The sequence below is a fragment of the Balearica regulorum genome, chromosome 7, assembly GCF_011004875.1.
Source record: "Balearica regulorum gibbericeps isolate bBalReg1 chromosome 7, bBalReg1.pri, whole genome shotgun sequence".
NCBI lineage: Eukaryota > Metazoa > Chordata > Aves > Gruiformes > Gruidae > Balearica > Balearica regulorum.
The window spans coordinates 28,052,457-28,076,773 of record NC_046190.1 but is presented as its reverse complement, the minus strand read 5'-3'; the positions used below and the strand labels follow the sequence as shown (position 1 = coordinate 28,076,773).

Sequence of the window (24,317 nt, the reverse complement as noted above, 5' to 3'; positions counted from 1 at the left end):
TTTGTGTTATATTTATTATTAGTAATAATGTTTTTTTTAAACACAGAATTTAATCCTCATCAATCTTTTCCAAACAACTGTGTAGAGCTTTTCTGTTTAAACAAAGGTCAATGAAAAAGGTAATCCACTCCTCCTAACACAATGGGTGCTGGCTATCTCTGACATTCTGAAGCCGAGGTTTTCAGAAATGATTAGGAGGCTGGAATTACTTGAAAGTAATAGAAGTTGTTATTCTAATTCTCCTAGCTGTCTTTGCAAATAGCAGGTGAGTCTCACCAAAATGCAAATGCTGCTGGAAATCAAAGGATGACCGACCTGTATGTCATATAGTAATGAATAAAAAAGAATCTTTAGCCGAGGATAGAAATAACCCCCCTCTGGAGATTTTCAGCCTCCACAGCAGAAGTCAAGGTGTCAGTTCTTAATTAATTTTATATTAGCAGTCTCTGGCCAAAGATATTGCTTATTAACATTCCCAGAAGTTTGGATCATTATATATATACAGATGGTAGATACAAACAGAGGAAAAGATGAATATGAGATCAGGAGATAATGTTTAGACTTACCCTTGATATCATCTTTCTCACAAAAACAGTTCTGTCTTGGGAAGCAGTAACAAATCCCATGTCCTGACTTAATTCCAAGATTTCCAGTGCCTTTCCCATGACCACCAATAATGTTTCCACCTAATCAAATACAGACACAAGCTAAGATTCTCACATGTACTTAAAGGAAAAACAAACAAAAAAAAAAAGGCTCAAAGTTTTCCATGGGTTTATCCTAGCATGCATCTGAAATTTGACAGGGCAGCACAGTGCAGCGATAAAGACAGGGATTCCTGCAAATTAGGAGAGAGTCTAAATTCTGACATTTCTGAGATCCTGAAATGAAAGGACCTTGGACTGCTTGAATATTAGCCTGATTAGCAGTTATTCCCATTATGGAAGACTCCGGATTAAAATTTATCTATAATAAAAATATAATAGTTCTCTTTGCATTGCATAGTTGGGATAATTTCCTAATTTCATAATTACGCCTTAAAACCTTATATGGAATCCCATTATTTAATGCCAAGCATCACCTCAAAGGATCATCTCAAGGCTGTCCTGACTCAAGTTTCCTCATAAAGCTTTACAGTTCTGTATCAGAGAGCTCATCTTACATTTTAAAATTCTCCCTAAAATATCTTCTCTAGTCTACTTATTTTAGTTTTTCTCCACCATTGTCTTAAGGTTGGGTTCTTTTTACACTTAAGATGATGTACAGTCCAGTGGTATAGACCAGCCTCAAGTCTACAGACTTGAGTTCCGTTCCTGGTTCTGATGCCAGTTTCCTCTTACCTTGGAAAAGTCAGCATACTGTTCTAGGTATTGTTTGTTCCATTGTCAAATGGAGATAACGATACTTAATCGCATCCGTAAAATGCCACGGAATAGTCTAGTGAAAGCACTAAGAGTAAGTGCCAAGCGTAAGTAATAGAAAATGAATCTTTCATTATCTAAAAAACCATTGTTTAATATTAGGAAAAAAGTGCAGCAACTCAAATAGAACTACACTTGATTTCAAGCAGGAGTTCTTCATGCAGAGTAATTGCAACTGTATTTCCAAGTAAATTACTTTTTTATACATATATTATAAAAATGACTATTAGTTGTGACATTTTTCATCTATAAACTGTCTTTAGTCACAAACAGCATTGTATAGATAGAAACCAATCAAGTTGTGCAAGTTTAGCTGCCTTTCAGAAAAATGGCCTAAACCATAAAGGGATTCCAAAGATGAACAAGGTGTTTTCAATATAGTCGTCTTTTTATTTCAACTCATTTTCCTCCATCTCATCTAAGTCGATAGTAGAGTGAATTACTGTTTCTTTTACCTTTCTTTGGATGTATAACTCAAATTGAGGAAGAGGATATTTGTTGGCAACATAAAGGCAAACATCCTTTTTTAGAAGAAGTGAAACAGAGACTTGAGTATTTAAGCAAAGTAGACAGATTTTGACCATCTTTCTAGAGAGGCCACACCTACTAAATTATATGCAGCTCAGCTGGTTAATTTTGGAAGAGACTGTGCTGAGTCACTGCTCTGAGCTGACACTTGTTTGAAGAAGCATGGGTGTTCCCAAAAATTTTTGATTATCCCTCTACCAGCTCACTTTATTGTGAAGACATGATAAAATGTTTCCATTAGCCTCAGAAAAATCATATGTATTTATCCATATCTGCCTATGTTTGAGGACCTGGTAGAAGGGGGAAGCAGGGGATGAGCAGGTCCCAGCTAAACTGTTCTTGAGCAAGGGATTTGAAGACCAAGGGTTTTTACACAGCAGGGAAAGGAGGAGTACATTTTCACTACAGGTGTCCACTGGAAACATGGAGTTTCCTATATGCATTCCAGAGACCCAAAAATATATTTTTCACCAATGCAATGCTGGTACGGAAATTCCAAGAATTATCAATGTTGTTTTGAATTGTGCGGTGTTTCACATGCTGCTGTTCTAAATCATCAGCTGTTTCCATTGTCCTGTGGTGGGAAAGAGCTTTCCCTGCTTCAAGATCATTTGGAAAAAGGAAAAAACATGGCCCTATCCCACACACCACGTAGAAACTTCAGAAATTCAGAAAGTAAAACCGCTGGCTGTTGGACAAAACCAAAGATGACGTCCAACTACCACTGAAAACAAAGACAGGTGAAGCAAGGTAGAAACCTAAGCACTTTGGGGTTTTTTTCCCATTATCAGAAAGCCAAAATTCAGAGGAATCTAACAAAGATCAATCATTTACAAATGTTTAGCCAGATTCACACACTACAACCAGCCCTGAAGCAGTTAGGTACTACAAGAGCTTCTTGCTTAGAATGCAGTTAGCTTGCCTCTATTTGATAGGCACAGCCACAGCACCAGTAGTTTCAGCTGAATGCCCTTGAAAGCAATATTCATACTGTTAGCGTGAGAAAGCAATTTTGGGACTCAAGTACATCGCCATCATAATGACAGATGAATTATAAAAGTAGAGTATTTTGTCTGTACTTAAAGAATATCCTTGATCTTAACACATCTTGGACTTTCTATTTATTGCTTGCCATTTCCAAAGAAATGTCCTCTGCCCGTAAAAGCTGATATAATGGTACTCCTGCACCTCTGAGCTCCCCAAACACACTCATTTCTTTGTCTGTAAATGTACTGCTTTTAGGCACCAACCCAGGTTCTGAATTGCATCAAATCATGTGTAAAATTATCCAATTCAGGCATTAAAAAGGCATACATAACATCTTGAGAGCTTGTCTTACTTGCCTGCTTCTGTTATCTAATACGACAGTATTTCTTTCAGGCTTCTGTTGAGCAAAACATCTGATGCTGCGTATGTTGCACATTGCATGTTTTAGCATTGCAGCCGCTGGCACAAATATTTCCACTTTTAGAATGACAACTGATTGCAATGATTACCAATAAAGAATTCTTTTTCAGATGATTAGAGAAATGACTTGCATTCACTTCAAGCTTTTCTGCCACTTTAAGGATTGTTTTTACACGCTCTAATGAAATAATTATTTTTGTGATAAAACTCATTTACAATACACAATCACATTCTTGCATGTAAGCAATACAAAGATGTCTCTTCATTCATTCATTTTATAGAAGAACATAAGTCCTAGTCTGTAAGAAAATGCCAGTTCCTCTAAGACTCCATTTTAAAATGTAAACTCGAGAGTATACAATGTCAGAGCCAGAAGCATTATTCAAGAAACATCTATGTCTTTATTCCTGAATTAGATACTGATAGATAAAAAGATCCACTTAAAAATTATCATCTCATAGAAGACTGAAATTGCTCAAGTGCAATACACTTTTTTCCTAACCTTTGTATCTTCAGAGTGATTGTGAACTTGCAGGTATATGAGTGGAACGTAGAAAATTGTGTTCAAGAAAAAACACAAATGAATTTCCATTCTTCCTTCATAAATGCTGTTCATATGAATCTCTGCCTGTATCTTCAAATAGATAAGGCATTGGATCATTTTGATGGTCAGCTGTCAAATAAGGCCAGATACATTTCCCCAAATGATCCTCTGTAAGCACATTTATTTTAAATTGAAATTTGTTTCTTCTTATTTATTTAAACTGGAGTTCAAATAGGCATGGTTTCTATCATAGCGTGCTACAGTTTGGAAATAGGGCATTAACTTGCCTGAAACCTATAAATGTTTCAGCAAATACCTCCACTGAAAAACACTACTTGCGAATTAACAGGGGGAGCAGAATGAGAATTACTGAGAAAACCTTATCTTTCCATCACTGTCAGCCAATAGGTGTTGGCTGACTGGCTTAAAAAAGAACAAGACTAGTCCCCATAACCTTAACTCTCTTGTATGATTCCGATGCGGGTATGACGATGCAGAGATGCTAGATATGTTGAGTTTGTAAAGGTACATGGGATCAAGAAAATGGAACTTGAACAGTGATCAGCGGTGACACAGAAAAGCCCATCCTAAAACATTTCCGTACTTGTGCAGTCTTGGGGGCACACAGCCAGATCTTTGCTCTCGATCACATCACAGGTGCCGTCCGGACAAGTCTTGATACTCGGGGTGCACGTGGAATAGTTTGTGGTGATGCCTGTTAATACAGAAACAGACAGCTGCACGAATACCACGAGGCTTTGAAGGAAAGCTTATTGCATCTTCTCAGTGCACACTGACACACCAAAGCATAGGTTACTTTTCTTTTTAAAATAAACATCTCTGAATATAAATACCATCTGCTAAAGTAACAGGCAAGACAACAGCTAAAAGCAACAGGAGGAAATATATTTTTCACTATGTTTTCTGCTTTTGACAGCCCTTTGGGCATGTCACTTACAGTTACTGTATTGCTTGAAAAGGAGCTAGTTGGCCATTTTGAGACCAAAGAGCAGCTTTCACAACTAAGGATGTCTGTACCCAATTTCACACATACTTGAACACGAAGGTTACAAGCAAAGAGAAGGAGCAATAGTCATGCAGTTTGAAGGGACAAAGCATTGGCACGGAAGCACTGTCAGGAGTACTGTCACCCGTCAGGTCTGCGCTACAGACCACAGCAAACAGAGACAACAGAGACACGGCTTCTGTGCTCACTGACTGTCTGCTGGGGCATACCTGCGGCTCATGGGCATGTTCCAAACTCAATTCATGGTCGCAGAGTGTATGTTGCAAGCTGTAATTCACCCATTCCAGTTACACTGCTGCAAATCCAATTCACTACCTGGTGGTTTACATATCGTGTTCAGCATGACCAGGGACAAGATCAAGAATGATCATTCCAACTTAACCTCATTTTCCTTTCTGGTGCACATTTCATTTGGGTATTATGATTAATTTTTCTAGCCTCAGCTTCCGTGTAGTTTACTATACCATGTTGTCCGGCCAGAATACATCACTTTATATCTACGGAAGTCAAATGCACAATTATGACGAAACAGAAGCTTGATTTCACACAACAGAAATGTACCTTTTCCACTCCCCTGTCTCCACTGGCACCTTCCTGCTAGCACACCCAAGCCACCACATTCTTCACATTCAGCACGGTGCTTACTCTCTGCGCAGGAGTCAGGGCAGTCCTCCTCTTTTTTTAAAACTGTTGGGAAGAGTGTTTGCTGTCAGTGTGGGACAAGGGAGATGAATACACGAGCAAGTCAGCTCAAATCAGAAGGAAAACTCTGTTGTCAGGGGTAGAAAGGAAGGAAAGATGGAGAAAGGAGAGAAAGACTGAACACTGACTGACCCAACTATCAGTAGCTAACAATTTAAGTCCAGGTGTTTCTCTTCTGTGAAATAAAAGACAAACATGATGGCATAGTTATCTTTGCTTGATAGCACACTGCCAATGCCTAGAACTGTAGAAACGCGCTAACATACTAATAATAAAAAAATGGGGACCAAAAGTACTTATAGCTTCATAAAAAACTTTTATTTAAGGGAAAACACTTAGTACATGGGCTAATGCAGTAGTAGCCCAAAGAGCAACAGCTAGGAACGTGTGGTTTCAGACAGCACAAGGCTCTTGCAGAAACAAAAGTCCACTGCAGGCTTTTGTTTCTTCTTCCTCAACCCATTCGCTCTTGGCACAGGAGTTGTGATATGATACAAGGGAATGGAGGCAATTGTCAGGTAGAATTGTAAGGTTCTGCACAAAGTGTGATATGGTTTGGAGAGAAATGATTATGTTTCCAATGTAATCTTCCTCTGCTGTGGCTGTTGTAGAATATTTCTAACATTCTGCCCTTATGAACTTTTCAGTAAAATGAAGTCATTGCAATTGCTACATGAGTGTTAAGCAAAAAAAAAAAAATTAAAAAAGGAAAAATTGGAGTGAAAAGTAAGGAGAAAGACAATTGAATAAATATACTTAGACCAGAGATTTGTAGTTTCATATATATACACACTGGGTTTTTTTTTCTTCTATAGGAATATGTGAAATACAAAATAAAGGTCGCACAGACACACAAAAAAAGATTCATCAAATCAAATGTGATCATGAACATTAGGAATTGCATATGATACACCATCTTTCTGTGCATTAGTTCTTCAAAGAAATATCTGCTACAGGCAGGTCTGATTCAGAACTCAAAGTGCAAACTTCACGATCTGTATCTTGTAACTCAGACTCATTTTCATTGTTAACGCCATCAGTTTATAGATCACCCTACCAAAGCATCACCTAATACTTATAACTCTTGTAAATTGTTCTAGTTGACTCAGGTACTTACGAGTTCCTTCCAGGACAATAGTGAGGAGGGTTTTGGTATGTTTCCTGCTCTGCTTGTCTGTAGCTTGAATAGTGTATTGTATTTCCTTGCATTCAGGTCTGCGTAGCACAGAGGAATCATTCACATAAAGGCTTCCCCATTTGTCTTCTCGGCCTTGAAGTATACTGACGGGATAGCAGCTTACGTTGGGGGACAGTAACTTGTAGGTGATGTTCACACCACGGAATTTCATACAGTTTTCGATGCAGATTTTTCCAATCTAGGCTCAAAGAAATCACAGACACAGAAACAAAACAATGCATCAAAAATATTCTCTGCTTCCTAAAAATATCTGAAAGAAAACTAAGCGTATTACACTTTGCAGAGTTCAGCATTTATCTTGGGTTTACAGATTTGGTATTTTATACCAATGCAGTACGTGACTGCTTCAAATGTGATTTATCCTCAGTAAAAATGAGATGTAAAGCATTACACCATTGTCTTCAGGCTAACAGTGGTAATACAAAAAGCTTTGACCCAAAGACTCAGTAATATTTGGTCCCTACTGCTGATGGTCAGCAGTGTTCAATGAGAACAAGATCCTGTAATTTGGGGAAGTATGAGTTCAGTCCCTGCTCTGTCCCAGGCTGTTCAGTGAGAAAAACTTTGGTTTTGCTTGAAAAAGCAAACAGATCAGTATGAACAAAGCTGAGACTCAAGTAAGACAGAAATAGAAATTGCTAATACATAATTTTCACAATATTACAGTCGAAAAGTTTCTGGCCAACGGAGCTGTCTGAAAGCCTTAAAAGGAATAAGAACTTCATTGTTTCCCATTTGCAATTTTTTAAGCATTTTTATGTAAAAATGAAAATATGTTGGTTTGCCATATTTGAACTTCTGCCTGCCAGAATATCTATGCTAGAGCACTCTTCAGTCTGAAACAATTTATCTAAGAAACCCAGGAATGTAAAGCCCCGTCTCCTATAGGAACTGATCCAAAGCTCACTTTGGTTTTTCCATTTACAAGAGTGGGATTCAGATCAGGTCCAGAGGCATTGGCTTTCCTTGCAGGAAAAACCACAATGTGAAGGGTGGGGTGTTATTCAAGTGGGGGGTGGGGTGATGGATTCTTTTCAAATGCTGCAGTTAAGATGTGTTTTCAAGTAACACCACTTCTGGTAAAAGCATATCTGTACATCTTAGGTTTAGCATTCTCGTTAAAGAATGTTAAAAAAAAACAAAATGGTTTTTTGGACTGAGACCTCTTCCTATGAACCTGGACTATTTCAAGTCAGAGAAGAAGCTTTTGCAGTCCTAGAACCATACTTTGTCATAGAATAGTCCCACTTCATCTAATTTATTCCCGTTCACATCACTGACTGGGCACTTGGCACCACTGGTTGGGTTTGTTGGTGGCAGAATAACATACTAAGACTATTGAAGCAATCAGAAGCGAGGCTATTTCTTCCACGCTGTCTCCTCTCCACAGCATGCTGGGACTGGCAGGAAGAAAAAGAAGACAAGACTTCAACTATTCATAAACTCTGTCTAGACATATGGTCTAGACAGGTCCCTTCCAGAACCACATCATCTTAGCTTTGGTGCCACGTTACAACTGGCAGTGTTTTGCAACGGCTTAGATGGTGTTACTTTGAGGTAGTAGGAGAACATAATGATGCTTCATGGCATTAACTCCCCACCTGGAGTACTGTGTCCAGCCCTGGGGGCCCCAGTACAGGAGAGACATGGAGCTGTTGGAGCGAGTCCAGAGGAGGGCCACGAAGCTGATCGGAGGGCTGGAGCACCTCTCCTGTGAGGACAGGCTGAGAGAGTTGGGGTTGTTCAGCCTGGAGAAAAGAAGGCTCCAGGGAGATCTAATTGCGGCCTTCCAGTACCTGAAGGGGCCTACAGGAAAGATGGGGAGGGACTGTTTATCAGGGAGTGCAGTGACAGGACAAGGGGTAATGGGTTTAAGCTGAAGGAGGGTGGATTTAGATTAGATGTTAGAAAGAAATTCTTCACTGTGAGGGTGATGAGGCACTGGAACAGGTTGCCCAGCGAGGCTGTGGAGGCCCCATCCCTGGAAGTGTTTAAGACCAGGTTGGATGAGGCTTTGGGCAATGTGGCCTAGTGGAGGGTGTCCCTGCCTGCAGCAGGGGGGTTGGAACTAGATGATCTTTGAGGTCCCTTCCAGCCCAAACCATTCTATGATTAACCTTTATATAGACTAGATTAAACTGTCCTTTCTGTCTACTCTGTCATAACTGATTTTTCCAGGCACCTTTTTGATCAACAGAAATTTCCTGCAAAGGGGATGGAGAAGACCCCATAAATTCAGGGTCCTCAAAGAACAGATTATCCTTAGAGTAACACATGCGCCAATTTTGCATTCTCTGTTTAATTTGAAGTGAAGCTAAAAATGCCCCCTCAAGAAGTTTCTACAAGAAAGATGGGCTTTCTCTTTTTGCCCAATTCCACTAGGTAAAGCCCAAGCTTGTAACTTTGCCCCGAACTGCAGGTTCTGGAGTCAGCACAGCTCTCCGATGCAGCAGAGCACAGCACCAGCAGAAGGAGCTGCTAGTTTCTCTTTCTCATGAGGAGGGTGAAATAGAGCCTGGCAATCAGGACATCAACATACAGGGGACGAACCTACAAAGGTGCATTTTGCAAGACACACAATAGTTAACACAGGAATACCATTATCAGAAATAGGAACGGAAAAATCAATCTTTTGAGCTCCAGCGTTTAATAAAGTCTGGATAATGATAATGTTCCTCTTCACTGAATTCCAGGGACATTTGGACGTATAAGCTCTCTAAAAATCTCAGCCGATGTTATTCATCACTTGTCTCAGTAAATGTCAATAGAGCTTTAAGCCCTTTGATAAGTTAAATGCCACTGGGCAGGCCTGTACTGTCAGGCCATGCTTCTGTTATTCAATTCATTTAGCTGCTCAAATAGACAAATGGCATCAGCCCAGCAGTTAATAATTTCTTCACGCTCTTGTGTTTTCCTTAGGGCAAGAGACAGTTCAGCCTTCATATTGATTTGGCCCAGTACTTTTCCTCACTGCTCTGGCACATCACAGCTAATTATGCAGACGACTTTAATCATGTGAAGTGCTGAGGACTAAGCTGCTTCCATTGACTTGTGCTCCAACCTGAGCACACTAAATTCAAACCCAGCCTCAGAAGTGGATGACAGTAACTGATCGAGACCATCTCCAGCACCAGGATGAGTTTTGCATTTTGCTGGTGAAGAATCAGAACAAAATCTCTTTGTGCATTTGTGTTTAGGCAGCACAAAGAGAGATCTCTTCCCACAGGCTTGGAGTTCCTTCTTGCCAGAAACAATTTGCCCTGCTACTGCTGCCACCCAGTGAAACTGCACAGTCAGTGGGAAGCACCATTGTTTCCAGAAACCCTAAAATTCCCTTTCAGATGTCTGACTGTCCGGACAACATACAAAACCAGCAGCCTTAAAAGTTAGCTGGTTTTTTTTGTTTGTTTGTTTTTGCATTCTGGAACTAGAAAACTATATACTCCCAGACTTCAAACAAATGCGTTAAGGCAATCCAGGGTACACGCTGATAAACATTGTTTAACCAAATTTAATGTGGAATTAATTCATTCATAATATTATTGTATGCATACACCTATATGTAAAATCTGTGTGCATATATATATGCACACACATAAAAATAAATTAATTCATATATATTCATACACACCTAACAGTTAAGTTTCCACACTTTTTAAATTACAGTCATATTGTGACATACACACAGTTGGGGCCATCTTCTAAGAGCTAGACTATGAGTATCTTACACACCTATGCTGTTATTTCTTTTAGGGGGAAACCCACTGATTTTACCCTACATGTCCAGGCAAGGACTATTTACACCACCGAGAATACAGCTTTCACAATCTGGCACTACAAAAACCCCAAACCTAACATCAAAAATATTGTGATCTGCACAAAAAGCACAGAATATGCTCTGAAGTTTCTAATGGACTGCGAATTTAAAAGTTGCAGCGACAAGGTATCACAAAATGTCATAAAGTAGCAACTTTTTGTAGGCAGCCTGTTGCGTGAGCACGCTTGGTATGGTTGTCTTCTTTAGGATATTCAGTGCAGACTACGGGTAAAATGTCCCTTGATTAAGCAGTAGCATTTTTATTGGTCGTGTAAAGCCTGTTCCCGTACTCTGAAGAGCTATCAGGCCATAGTGCATTTCATCAGATTAAATATAAGAACATGCAATATATCTTTCATTTTTCTTTCTTTTTACAATTAGCCAGAGGCTTAGATTAATAAAACCGAATTCTTCCTTAGAAGTCTTCTAATAAATTGGTTTTCTCTGCAATTGGGATGATCATATTTTAGTCTCAATCCTCCTCTCTGCTACAAATACAGGGGCAGTTTCATAGCTTTATTTAGTTATGAGGTATACTTTCCTGCAGCTCCCCCAAAACGGCTCATCACTTATGTTTTTAATATTGACTTCCATAATATTAATTATATTGAACTAGTTCCTTATTAATGTACATGTTCCATAGGAACTACATTGTAATTTTCAGCTGATTAATGTCAACCTGTTAGAAAGTGTTTCTGGAAGGCATTATTAATGGCAATGGTAGTGATTAAGCTAAAATGAGGGTTAAACTAGGAAACACGTTAATTTCTAACTAGCCATTATCACGAGAAAAGCCATTAACACACTGGAATATATAGAGCTGGGACTCCAATAGCTGGGACAAACTTCTTTTTTTGCCCTTCGTATTTTTCCAGTTATTTATGCCTAAATCACTCATGGTAAGTCCTTCTGTCTCTATTTCCCTCTATTAATACTTCCATGTGTAACCCTTCTTCTGTTATTATGTGATGGGAGAGCTAGTGTCCAGTCTACCTGCTATCCACTACATCTAGCAATGGTCACTATGTGCTATTGATAGCACGTTTTTCATTGAATTCTACTTAATACAGCTACAATCAACACTTTAATGCATCCTGCCCCAGTGATCTATCTACTAAGCCCCGTCTCGAACAGAGAGTGAAAGTATAATTAACACAGTTCTTACTTGTGCAAAACGTTCAGCATTTCTGTTCACTGTGAACTGGTAAGTCACGTTTGGAAACTGAATGCTGACAGGGAGGATGGAGACATTGAAATGAAGCATCACCGATCTTTCTGGGCCATGAAATTCTGTGTCATTCACCAAAACATCCAACTGGAAGGAACGATGCTCTGTGACTGAAATACTTTTATTCAGTACCAGTTCTGCAAAAGAAAAGATTAGTCTATTACCAACCTAGATTATCTGCAAATGTATATTTTGATACCGCAATCCCAACAAAATTATATCAAAAGTATATGTATCAAAGTTAATCCTAACAGGAAACACAAGATGAGTTAAATATGAAAATACGCTCCTATGGAGTTACGCTCTTTGCCATTCAACATGTTAGGAGAGGTTCTCTCACTGCCATGCTGAGAATCCTACAATCAGAATCTCTTGCTTATCAATATACACAACATGATCTCATACACTGCCTATCCCAGAGATGCACAAACTCCATGTTTTCGGTACATGTTTAAAACTCAGCATTTGCGTAACTTGAAATTGCTCAGCTTTCTTCAGCTCAATATTTACAAAATGCTTGGAAAAGTTCAAGAGCTTATTGGTGAATTACGAACAAGCAACTTCTCCTTTACTTGAAGAAAGAGATCTTACTGTACTCATGTTGAGTTCCCCTCACTTGGCTGCCATTTGGGCTGAAGTGGATTTCATCAAAGATGTGCTCTACCCGAAACGTTTCACTTATCCAGGGATCATCGGTAATGATGGTTCCTGTGTATTTCTTTCTGCTGTTTTCAAGGGGATAAATAGGTGTGGTGTCCGCATCGTACACAGTTAGCGTTGCAAGGACAGTTCCCTAGAAGGAAATAATAAATGACATTGCTGAATGATCTTGAAGCTTTTTCCCCCCCGACACATGTTAGATTGAAATACTGGTCAAATAAAGCCTTACAACTTTCACTTAAGCCCACTTTCATTCAAATTCATTTTAAGCTTCAGGTCACCACTATTTCACACCTATTTGGATCTGAGTTAGAAGCTCAAAAGAAGATGGCAGTGAAAAAGAACTTGTCATAATCATTTGAGTCTATGTTTAAATACAGTGCTAAACTTTTGAGGTAGGAACTGAGTGCACATGCACAGCTCTTGATTTATTTTTATTTTTTTCAAAACAATAACCAATGTTATTCTACAATACTACTAAAAAAACCAGGTAATATGTGCGCTTAAAAGACAAGAAAGTACATTCAGACAGGTCAAACTCATTACCTGAAATGGCAGAAGTGGCCTGGGTTGGCTGTCTTCTGCTTAGTCTACTAGATTGCTGTTCTCTACCTGGACACAAGCCATAAGGCCTTTAAAATTTTCATTAGCACTTCAGTTGTTTCAAGTTCACTTAGTTACTAGAAAAGATTGAAAGTTTCCAAATATAATGCTTTTTTTTCCACTGCAAAATACCAGTGAAATTCACTGTCATCTGAACGCTTTGTAGACATGTAATTTTGAAGAGAATATTTTACTTTACAAAGAAGTTTTATGAGGCCCTTCATTTTCTGTCATCCAGAGTTAAATCAAACTCCCAAATCTCAACATTTTCAAAAGTTAAAAGGAATTACTTTATGCCCAGGCAAATATGATGTTTATAGGTATCTTGTCAACACTTGTTCTAGTCGGGAGGTGGCAGCAAACCCCCAAAATCATTCTTTTCCCTTCCAGATACAAACATGAGCAAAATATACTTTATAGAAAAATCTGACTGAAAAAAAAAAACCTGCCGCTGTTGTGAAACAGAAGTCCTCTCATGAAAAATGCATCATTTACACCCCAAAATAAGTGCCTTCTCTATACCATTGACTTATGAAGGGTTGTTGCTCCAGTGGGAAGAGCCAAAGAGCCCACTTCCATATTTCTCTACCGAAGCAAGGGGTGTACGTGTGCAGGGGACAGACACAAAGACATCCAGGGGTTTAGACCTCTCAGAAGATCACCTTGGGGTGGTAAGGGAAAAGTGGGAGGGCACCGTTAAAACCAGATCCTTAACAGCCTGACACTGGAAACTTTAACACCTTCACAGGTGCAATGTTTGTCTACAGCAGACAATCGCTCCTCCTAACTTTCTGTTAACTGGTACAGCACCCTAGTGTTCTGAAGGGAGTTCTGATGTCTCATCTAGATTTGCACGTATGGGAAGGGTACACACATATGCCTGTTGTAACAACTCTCAGTTTTAGCCACCTGGGGGAAGCCACCCTGTAACAAATACAGAGCAGAGCTCATAGTGGGGAGATACAGCAATCCTGACCACAGTCCTAGCAATGGCCCATCCTGGCCTCAGGAACTGCTGATGCTTCTTTACACTGTTTAAATCCTGACCCAAACTCTTCTTACAGACTTTCAGGGTCTGAATAAAATGTGACTCCGGGGAGAGGAATTCTACAGACAGCATTTTACAATCGCAGCTCTGAAAAGCGCGGTCACGTGCTTGATGCTTGAGATCCATTACCCAGAGCATGGCGCTTCCCAGCCGTCATGCCTCCCACCACTGTGCTCCTACTTCAGGGACTAGATAAAAGGGGAACATTACCTCCTTCCTGTTGAACTCCACGACAGCATCTGCAGTATCAGTGCCATTGGGAAGGAAGGGAGGAGAGTCATCTTCATCTAACACGTTCACCAGGAAGGGCACCTCAACCTGCGTTTCCCTGAAGCCCTCTCTCGCGGTACATTTGGCAATCAGCTCATATCTCTCTCTCTCTTCTCGATCTAGGCGCTGTGTCACACTCACACCAGTGGTGTTCTCATTGTATCGAAAGGGCATACCTTCAGCTGAAAAACATAGCCACAGTATAAATAGGGACAATCACTTCCCATTATAGCAGTCTGATAGTTTTCTTCTTTAACACTTTTTTGCAATCCAGTAATTCCACTTGGACACCCTGACTGCACGATAAAAGGCAGACTCAGAAGTGAAACAGAAGAAAGTTGTAGGGTTTTATTAGGTTAGACAGAAAACAGGGGATAGATGGGAAGATCCTACAGTCTAGAAGAAGCACAATTTAAAGCTCAGGATATTCTCAATCTGCTCTTAGCAGGTGCAAATTTCTAAAACCAATCTTTTTTCCTTCAGGAAGGAGACAATCCTCCTTCCCATCCTCTCTGTTTATCTCAAAGGCAGAATCTTCAAGGCTCAGTTCACGTTTGCAATAGAATTTCCTTTATAGAATCAATCTAGAGGATCTACTACAAAACGTATCGTAACAGTGCAGCTGTTTACATCTGTTGCTGGTGCCTGAGTGGCTCAGTTCCTGTTTTACCTGCCAGCAGTTTGTAGGAAATGCTGAGATTCTGACACAGATGATGAACCGAGGGTAACTGGAGCTGATGAAATATGCCAGGTGGTTTATTCTCTTTGATGTGAAAGGAGAGATCCATTTCTGTGAAGCAAAGCTGCCTCGCTGTCAGGGAACTGCAAGCTGGTGCAGTAGCATTGATCAAGGAGAGGAAAACCGTGGCACGCGTAGCAGAGTCACATTCCTTCTCTTGGAAAGGGTGGGAGGAAAGGAAGACATACAGCATCACCTTTGATAATGGCATCCAGTTTCCTACAGCTTCAGAAAAAAAAAAAAAACACCAGAAGAAATACTTTATAGAAGACAAGCCAACATTTCTTTTACCTGTTTTGTGCTCTAGTCCATTATTCCACAAACAACCATGTAGTCCTATTACATAATAAACCAATTCTTGAATACATCATCTGCTGGTTGAAAGACTTTAAATCTTAATAACCCCAGTAAGCCAAAAAACCATGGGTGTTACCACCAATTTACATTGCAGAACCTCACAGAAGGATATCAATACTCTGTAAGACACTGACATAAAACAGATCACTATCAGTAATCAGCTTTTTGACAGGACTGTTTTTTGGAGGGACTAGAGCAGAGTCGGGGGGCATCAGGGAAAAAGAGTGTGCAAAATGGTAACAAATATTTAGGACAGACCCACAACAACTACTAATGGTCATTTAAGTAACAGTGTTCTGATAGTTTATACCAGTTGAGGATATGCCCAAATTGTTTATGCTTAGAGAACAAAGTGCTTTATCATTCTGAAGCATAAAGAGCTGATTAAAAGATAACATAGAAGTTAAAGTCAACCTGTGGCATCTACTAATACAGCCTCTAGGCTTAATTACTTTGATTACCTTGCTTTGACTACAGACAGAATGATAGTATCTCTGTAACAGACCTAATTCACTTGAAAAGATGATCTAGGTCACTTTGATGCATAGGAGTAAAACACGACTCTCGAGTTCTAGATAGCTATTCTTCCTTAGTTCAGTTACAAATAGCTATCTGACATTCATCAACACCGAGTACCAAAACTGCAGCAAAAATGGGTGAGATATCCAGCACTCAGAAATTGAAAAATAAAGCAGAAGGTGTCTGAAGTTGAACACTTAAACATCAAGGCACCCAAGTCAATGCGTAGTGTTGATATATGGCTCTTACAAACTCAAGACAGTTACTACAGACTCTCTCCAAAGCAGAATTTCTGCAACTGATCACAGTGGTATGCCATTAACTCCTCACCCATTTCCTCCTCCACCGTCTAATGACACCTGATTTCCTCATAGATCAAAATCACCAAAACCAATTTACTGCTACAGCATAAAAGAAGGGGAAAAAACAGAGATAATTCGTGTCTGTAGTTCAATAGTAAACTTCTCTAACAAAGCCAAATCTCAAGAGAGGGAGAGAGGTACACTTAACCATTTCTTCCAAGAGCTGTTTGGCGTTACCTGCCAATATGCTTTGTGAATCCACATTACCAGAGTTGAAGGACCGTATATATATGAGTTGGAACTAATGTAACTGCATCGGTCACTAAGCGCCCAGCATTAACACAGTGGAACTGGCTTAATTTGCATCACTGGATGAACAAACTGCAAATCTCAATGTAAAGCTGTGACTTACACAGCTGTGAAACACAGAAAAAAGAAATATTTCAAGTAACGCAACTTTCCCATCGCACTGGAGTCCACAGTGTGAGCAACCGGATCTGCCTCAGGTCAGCGTTTACTTTGGCATATGGTTCGCTCCATTTGCTGTGGGTTTTGTTGGGTCCGATTCCTCACTGTAAAAGGGCGGGTATGTTTTTTCCAAATGTGATGCTCATGTACTGATGGATAAGTCTCATGATGTGAATGTACTTTGCTTTAACCACAGATACTTCAACAAGAAAAGCTAGTCTTCTCATACTTACACAGCATGTTAAAGTCTTCTCTATCCAGGTTTTTGCTGAGGTAGAGAAGTCCTGTTTTTTCTCTGATTTGAAACCAATGATTTTCATGGGATCTTGCTCGAGAAATGATGAGATTCTGGCACAGATGAAAGTGGGCGGTTTCCCCATGTGAATCCCTCAAGGCATGGATGCGCAGGAGCGGCGTACCCGCTGGCTGATCAATGTAGACATTCTCCGAGTACTCTTTCCTGGGGAAGTAGAGACCAAAGGCGACTGCAAAGGAAGGCAGACGACAGGAGAGGTGCTTCCAGTTAAATGATTTTTGCACTGCCATTTTCTTAAGAGATGCATTTCTAAAGAACCAAAGGCTTCATTCTCTAAGGATTAAAGAAGCATTAAAAAAGATGTGGAAAAAGGCAGATCCTCATCTGGTGTAAATAAATATAGTTTTACTACACTCAAGCCAGGGACATAGCCACCAAAAATTTGGCCTATGGTTTATGTTCAAGTTACAAAATCATCTGCTTTTTGGAAGCAAAACCACTTTGCTGTAAACACGGCCCAGTTTAAGCAGAACACTTAATGAACCTCTGCTTGCCAAATGTTTCTTAAGTTCATATCTGGAGCCCTCAACTGTAATTCCATTAGCTCACAGATGCCATTCAAGAAAAGAAAAACTCTCTGATGAAATCACGTACTTTAAAAGCCTGAACACACTCTCTGCTGAGAGAAAACACAGAAATTTATCAATGGCTCGCACACTTTTCCTGGGATTACATAAAATCTCTCTTACACAGGAGTCCTTTTGTGGATCACTCCCTTTGTAAATAGGCCAGCATGATACTTTTGGTACAGAAAACGAGAGTTGTTTAAATAAAATTGATATGAAAGTCTTATAAGTATTTTAAATATGACAGATGGGAAAGCTGAGAACTGACTTGCCCGAAGTGGGGAGGGAAACATACGTTTATTTTTAATACAGTGCCTGTGACTGACCCAGTGCTCTCCAATTTTTCCCCCTCTGACATTGCAGACATGTACATTTAGTAGGTCTCAACTGCCCCTTGATGCCTGTTTCTTCAGCTGATCTCATCTTACCAGGTCACTTTGCAGCGGCCTCTCCACCCCGTTGTTCCAGTGCTTCCCTTCCAATTCTACCGCTTGCAAGTATGATCACAGAGGAGTGCTTGACAAGCAAGGAGGGTACAAAGGGATGCTCACTGCACTCATGCCACTGACACACTGGAACTGTCACTCTCGCACTTCACCTGCACTGACCGCCCGCACTTGCTCCCATACAAAAGAATACTTGCATATTACAGAATTTTGCATCATTTTATCTGATTTGATAAGGAGTAAGGAATATAAAAGGCTCATGCATCTGCTGAACAAATGAAGACAATAACCATTTCCATATGTTACTAATACAAGACTATCTGAGCTTAAATCAAGCCAGATACAACTGGAAACGACGCTAATACAGCAGTAAAATTAGGGATATAATGCCAAAACATCTTCAAAATAGCATCAGGCTATAGCACATATCTATTTTTTTATTATTATTGGATCCATACACTGTTCTACTGAATGGAGAGGACCGCAAACAAACTGTAAACAAGAAACCTCTAATTTCATTTGGAAATACCACAGAAATCACTGTACCTTGCAATGATTCATGACATCATCAGTATCCCTGGATGCAATTACATCCATGAGATTTACAGAGGCCCATTATTTTTTCTACATATACTTTGTAATATATGAATAAAGTGGTAAAGTAATACTGTAGGTGAATTTGCTCCAAAGTAATTAATTCAAAGGGAAGCCAACAAAATTTTTTTTTGAGAGTTTTAGAAAAGCATTAAATGCTGACGTCTCCTGTCTGGAAGAAAACTATTACTTCTGATTCTGGCTCTATCACCATCTTTTTTCTAAGTTAGTTTCCTGAGCATTCATAATAAATTTCAAATATTTTTTCAGTCCCTCTGTCTTTTTTTAAAGTGCAGGAAAACCTGGTGAATATGCATTGCTAGAAGTCCTAACAAACTGGTTCGTTAACAAGAGGGATAAGGTGATACCCAAATAGCAAGCCTAGCCCCAGTGCAAGCAAATAGATTTCCTTGAGGTATTTTCTATAGTTTTGATTCTAGAATTATCAAAACTTCCTCATGAGAACTTCAACACTGAAAATTCACTACTCAAAACTAAAAAATGACTTTTAATCCACTGATGCATACAAATGAGGCTTATACAACATTAGCAACAGGACAAAGGAATATTTACTTATTTTGTCATTTCCAAGACTGGGGTAAACAGTTCTAATGTGAGTGGTGATGCGTGCTCAGCATCACAAACACATCACGCAGCGCAAGAACCTGCACCGTAGCAGACACATGAAATCACCTCCAGTAAATGAACATATAGAAAGTAGAGTATATCGATAATATAGAACCATTGAATGGTTTGGGTTGGAAGGGACCTCAAAGATCATCTAGTTCCAACCCCCCTGCCATGGGCAGGGACACCCTCCACTAGACCACATTGCCCAAAGCCTCATCCAAGCTGGCCTTGAACACTTCCAGGGATGGGGCATCCACAACCTCTCTGGGCAACCTGTTCCAGTGCCTTACCACTCTCACAGTAAATAGTATGAATGTGTAAAGTGTGAAATTAGAAAAGAAAAGGAAAAAATGGGGTATTTTGAGTTGTAATTAATTATTTCCTTGTCTTAAACAAGTATGTTAATCTTTCTATGCTTTGTTCTACAAATCTGGGCCCACACGACATGCTAGCATGTGCACAGTCACGTTTAACAAAGCACATGAATAATTATGACAGACATTACAACTTAAATGTCTGAAACTCTGCATGCAACTACACCTCAGCAAAGGTCAGCATCCTGACTGCTCTGCATTTGAAAGAAAAAGGTAGTATTTATGCTGCAGACTCTCTGAAATTCTTTGGCATGAGTTCACAGGAGCAGTCTTCTCCATTCTCAGAAAAAAAGGAGAAAAAATCCTGTAATACAAACATTTGATTTCTCTGTAGATAACAGAAATACAAAACAATACTTTGTATTTTGAAAAGAGAGGAGAATTCCTTCATAAAATAGTTCAGAATTTGCATCACTAATTAACCAGAAATATTTATCACAAATATAAAAACCACTTTAAGAAATTAGGAAAAGTCTCTGTAAGAAATTTAAGTAGGAGCAACATCTTTTCTCCCCGATTCAAACGTAAAAGCTGAAGAAACTAAATTCTGTCCATCAAAAGTATTAGTTTTCAGTACAGAACATATTTCTAAATTAAGGACAACATCTAAGGATAGTTTTAAGTGACATCAAGGGATCTGACATACTTTTATGTTTTACTTAGAAAACAAGTATTTCAAGTGAAGAGACTTTACAACACTGTAGAACCTTAGATGGTAAAATAGATTTAAAAAAAAAAATTATAAATTTGATTTAGCCATGTAACAAGATTCACCCAATGCTGCTGATCTTGAAATTACTGGGATTTCATAAAACAGTTTGCGTCACACTCTAACTCCATTTCAAGCACTGAGCAAGATGAGAGGTATGCAACAGACTACCCAGGTCACAACCACACTCTGAATATAAATCTCTGGAAGCTGATTTTGAAGGAGACCTTTGAAGTAGAAACACAGCACCCACTTCTCTTAAGCTGTGTTCATTCCTTTAAGCCCTAGTAAGTTAAAACCAGATTCAATAAACTTGCCATCTGGCAAGTACGCTGCAGGAGGAAGAAGTTCTAATCCTGGCCACAGTTCCTTGTGTCCTGAAAAAAAACCCAACAACCCAACTCAATTTCCAAGGACTTGTGCAAACTTCCTATGGAAGCCAGATGGAGTTTTTATTGAATCTGCCATTTAAATAAAGAGGAATTGAGATGGTTACCCTCAGACCTGATGGTTAAAGTGCTTTTGCTTAGGAATTAAAAGCAGAGCAACATTTCACATTACAACCTTGAAACACACCACAAAAAGGTTGTGCTCTGTTACATACACGAGTAATGTAATATATGTAGAGACAGAGAGCATTACTGAAATATTTTGTAATCTCAACTTTTTTTTGAGTGTGCTTCAGCTCTCCTCTCTTCTACAATCGGCACAGAAAACATGGCAACCTCTGATGGATGAGCAATATTACATGATAATAGCCTATCAGTAACATACAGAAGAGAAAAGTGATCACGTTTAAGCGGATGTAATGCTACTGACTAATAGCTCCTACAGGAAATAGATACAGTTATGACAGCAGTTCTCCAGTTCAGGGAGAGAAAGCAGATAAAATGGGAGTGGAGAAATGAGATTAAATATATTTTGAAGCCTTGATGATTGCCTTCTGAAATAAAGCAATTTTTCATGTAGCTTTTTTCAGTCATGAATGATTAGGTAAATAATGCCTTTTTTGATACAAATTGATTTTTTTAACAAAATTTGTTGTAGAAAACTTAACATGTTTCTAGTGCTTTTTATGCTTGCCACCATAGACTTGAGTAGCATAGGTGGACTACTCTTGATGAAAATTGTTAAAACTGACTACAGCAACATTATACTCTTACCATCAACCATGATGAGGAAAAACATAATTTAACTTTTTAGTCATAAAATCATAGAATCATTTAGGTTGGAAAAGACTTTTAAGATCATCAAGTCCAACCAAAGTGGTATGAAATTTTTTATGAGTAAAGATGACAACTTCACCGTGAAAGACAGTCTCTCAAACAATGTTTGCAACCATCTTTCAAGGTAAAATTGCAGACTTCAGAGAACATTTTTTGAAGCAAGTTATCCCAGTCACAAGATTTGCTCTGGGAAAGGACACGCTTAGATGACTGGGAAACCATCTCAGCTCTACGTGGATCACTTGCAGAGTCTCAAAGCACATTGGAGATGGTGAGAAGAGAGGACAGCCAGCACACGGGGGGCCACTGCTCAGGAGCATCCTGCCAGCCTGGTCCCCAAGGCAAAGGGCCCATCTACAATATCCTCTTCTAAAGAGAAGCCGGCGCAGGCGGTAGCAGCCAACAAAGTGCTGGTCAGTGAAATGCAGCAGCTAGCTCGCTCTTGAACCTGGGATTGAGAACCTAAGAGCTAAACCCACCAAAACAGCGAAAGCAGTGCACTGTTCAAATTCAAGGCCCACCACCTAGCCAAACCATTTGCCCCAAGCTAAGCAAGTAGGTGTCCTACCTAGCTCACAGTGAAAATTCAGAGCTTAAAAGACCACTGCTTGGTTTAAGTTACACCATGTATTTGAACTAAGGACCCAGACTGATTTAAAGTCTTCAAATGACTGAAATCTAACCTCTCTCTTTAAAGTTATTTTTGGTTTCATTACTCATGTCATCTGAAAAATGTCTCTCTAGCCTAAATGTTTGCTACCATCCAGCTTCTTTGCACCAGATCATGCTTTAAGTTACCCTTTTTTCCACTAGCTGAAAGCCTTTGCAAATTTCATGGTGTCTGCTGGATAAACACGCATTTAAAAACACAAGCATTGGGTTGTGTATTTAAGAAAACATTTAAAAAAAAAAAAAATCAGCAAAATGGAAATGAAACAAGGGTTGTTTTTCATTCAGCGAGTAATAGACACCCATATAACCCACATCTTGCAAAAGTTACTCAGAGCTCCCCAGCATTTTGGAGGACAACATGGCAATTTATTAAGAACAGAACAGACTTCATACAATCAAAATCCTTAATCAAGAATTGACGCGCATCTCCAAGAAAAGGGGTATGCTTTTAATGCAATGATAGCCCTATCATTGTAAACATACAGGATTTAATGATATAACAGATGAACATGGGAGTCTGCTGTTAATAATCCCCCATTTGTTGCACAGCATCAGATTTCAACAAGCAACTATCTGGCAAGGTTAGTTTTGTGTTCCTGAAATAATTATCTTTACTTTTGATGAGTAGCCATTATGTTCCATTACTAGTACTAATATACCAATGTTTGATTCATCAGAGAACAAGAGCAGCAATGCACCTGTATATTTTAAATTAAAGGACTTGCCCACTTAATGCCCTTCTAGCCCCTACAGAATTAATAAATGAACTTGCCCTCGTAAACCAAAAAGTCAGTAATTTACAAAAAACACATTCACTTAGTGGAAAGGTAGCATGAAACAGCATAGCTGGAACCAGTGCTATGTGGATGGAACGCTCCGCAAGGTATTCGAGACAACATCCACAATTTAACACAGGCTGATCCATCCCATAGGAATAAAAATTTTTGCCAGCATTTAGAGGAACGTCTCTTCAGTCAAAGATGGTTTAACAGAGAGAACAATCTCCCCATTACGCAGGGAATCGCTCCAACCTTTCCTTTGGTTCAGCAGCAGGATTTTAAATGAAGCACTCCTCAATGCACTATCCATCATTGCACTGGGACTCATTTAAAAGGTAATCACAGAAGAAGAACTATTTCCAATAGACTAGAGATAACCACTCAGAGAACTAATGTTCACCAGGGCAAAAGATAACTGTGGTTTAAACAAAGCACCCTGAAAAGCTACTTGAACATCACTGAAAGGGACCTGTCAACCAGGAAGGGCTCTGGAGCTCAGCTTGTACCTGCAGTTCACGGCAGGGCACAAGCTGACCGTTTCCTTTTTAAAGCCAGGGCGATAAACCTGTGACTGATATTTCTCACAATGACAAATAGAAGAACTGGCATACACTCAATTAACTAGCAAGCCATTAATGCGGCTCAGCAGCATGATGTTATTTATTTTTAGGTGTGTTATTTTTAAGCTGATCATTACACAAATTGTAACAGATGTGATATGAACCAGAGAACATAAGAAACTGTACTAAAGTAAAAAATGAAATTAATTCCTTTTTTATAAAGCTGCTCCTCTGGACCCAAAGTTAGAGTGGATTGAGGAAAGATCACTGCAGAGCTTCAACCAGAACTTTCTGAAAGTATCCTCAAATCTTATGGAGCTGGATAATGGCTAAGTTTCACCTGTTGCATACATTTAAATGAAGCACAATTGTTAGAGAATGGTAGAATGAATTTCAATATTAGCAATATTAGTGGAATACATGTGTTTTACAGAATATGATACTTCCAGAGGGAGCAGGTCCTTAACAAAGTGATGGTAAGCAGAAACGATATTTAACTAGAATATATTCCAGGCCTGTTAAACTGGTCTGCTTCACGTTAATTGCCTCTCTTGTGATTTTTCTCACCAGATTCCCATACTCATGTGGAAAACAACCCTGAATTTTA

General features: G+C 39.3%; 1 protein-coding gene across 2 annotated transcripts in view; it reads right to left on the bottom strand.

The window, feature by feature from the left end:
- RET (ret proto-oncogene) overlaps positions 1-24,317 on the bottom strand; it is a 103,971-nt gene that overhangs the window by 25,034 nt on the left and 54,620 nt on the right. For both annotated transcript variants that reach the window (XM_075758665.1, XM_075758666.1), the window contains 9 exons: positions 17,072-17,323; positions 15,124-15,417; positions 14,394-14,635; positions 12,464-12,665; positions 11,810-12,009; positions 6,747-7,005; positions 5,489-5,614; positions 4,505-4,615; positions 567-686 (listed from right to left, as the gene is read on the bottom strand). In XM_075758665.1, the coding sequence (XP_075614780.1) occupies positions 567-686; positions 4,505-4,615; positions 5,489-5,614; positions 6,747-7,005; positions 11,810-12,009; positions 12,464-12,665; positions 14,394-14,635; positions 15,124-15,417; positions 17,072-17,323 (1,806 nt within the window). The remainder of the gene's footprint in view (positions 1-566; positions 687-4,504; positions 4,616-5,488; positions 5,615-6,746; positions 7,006-11,809; positions 12,010-12,463; positions 12,666-14,393; positions 14,636-15,123; positions 15,418-17,071; positions 17,324-24,317) is intronic.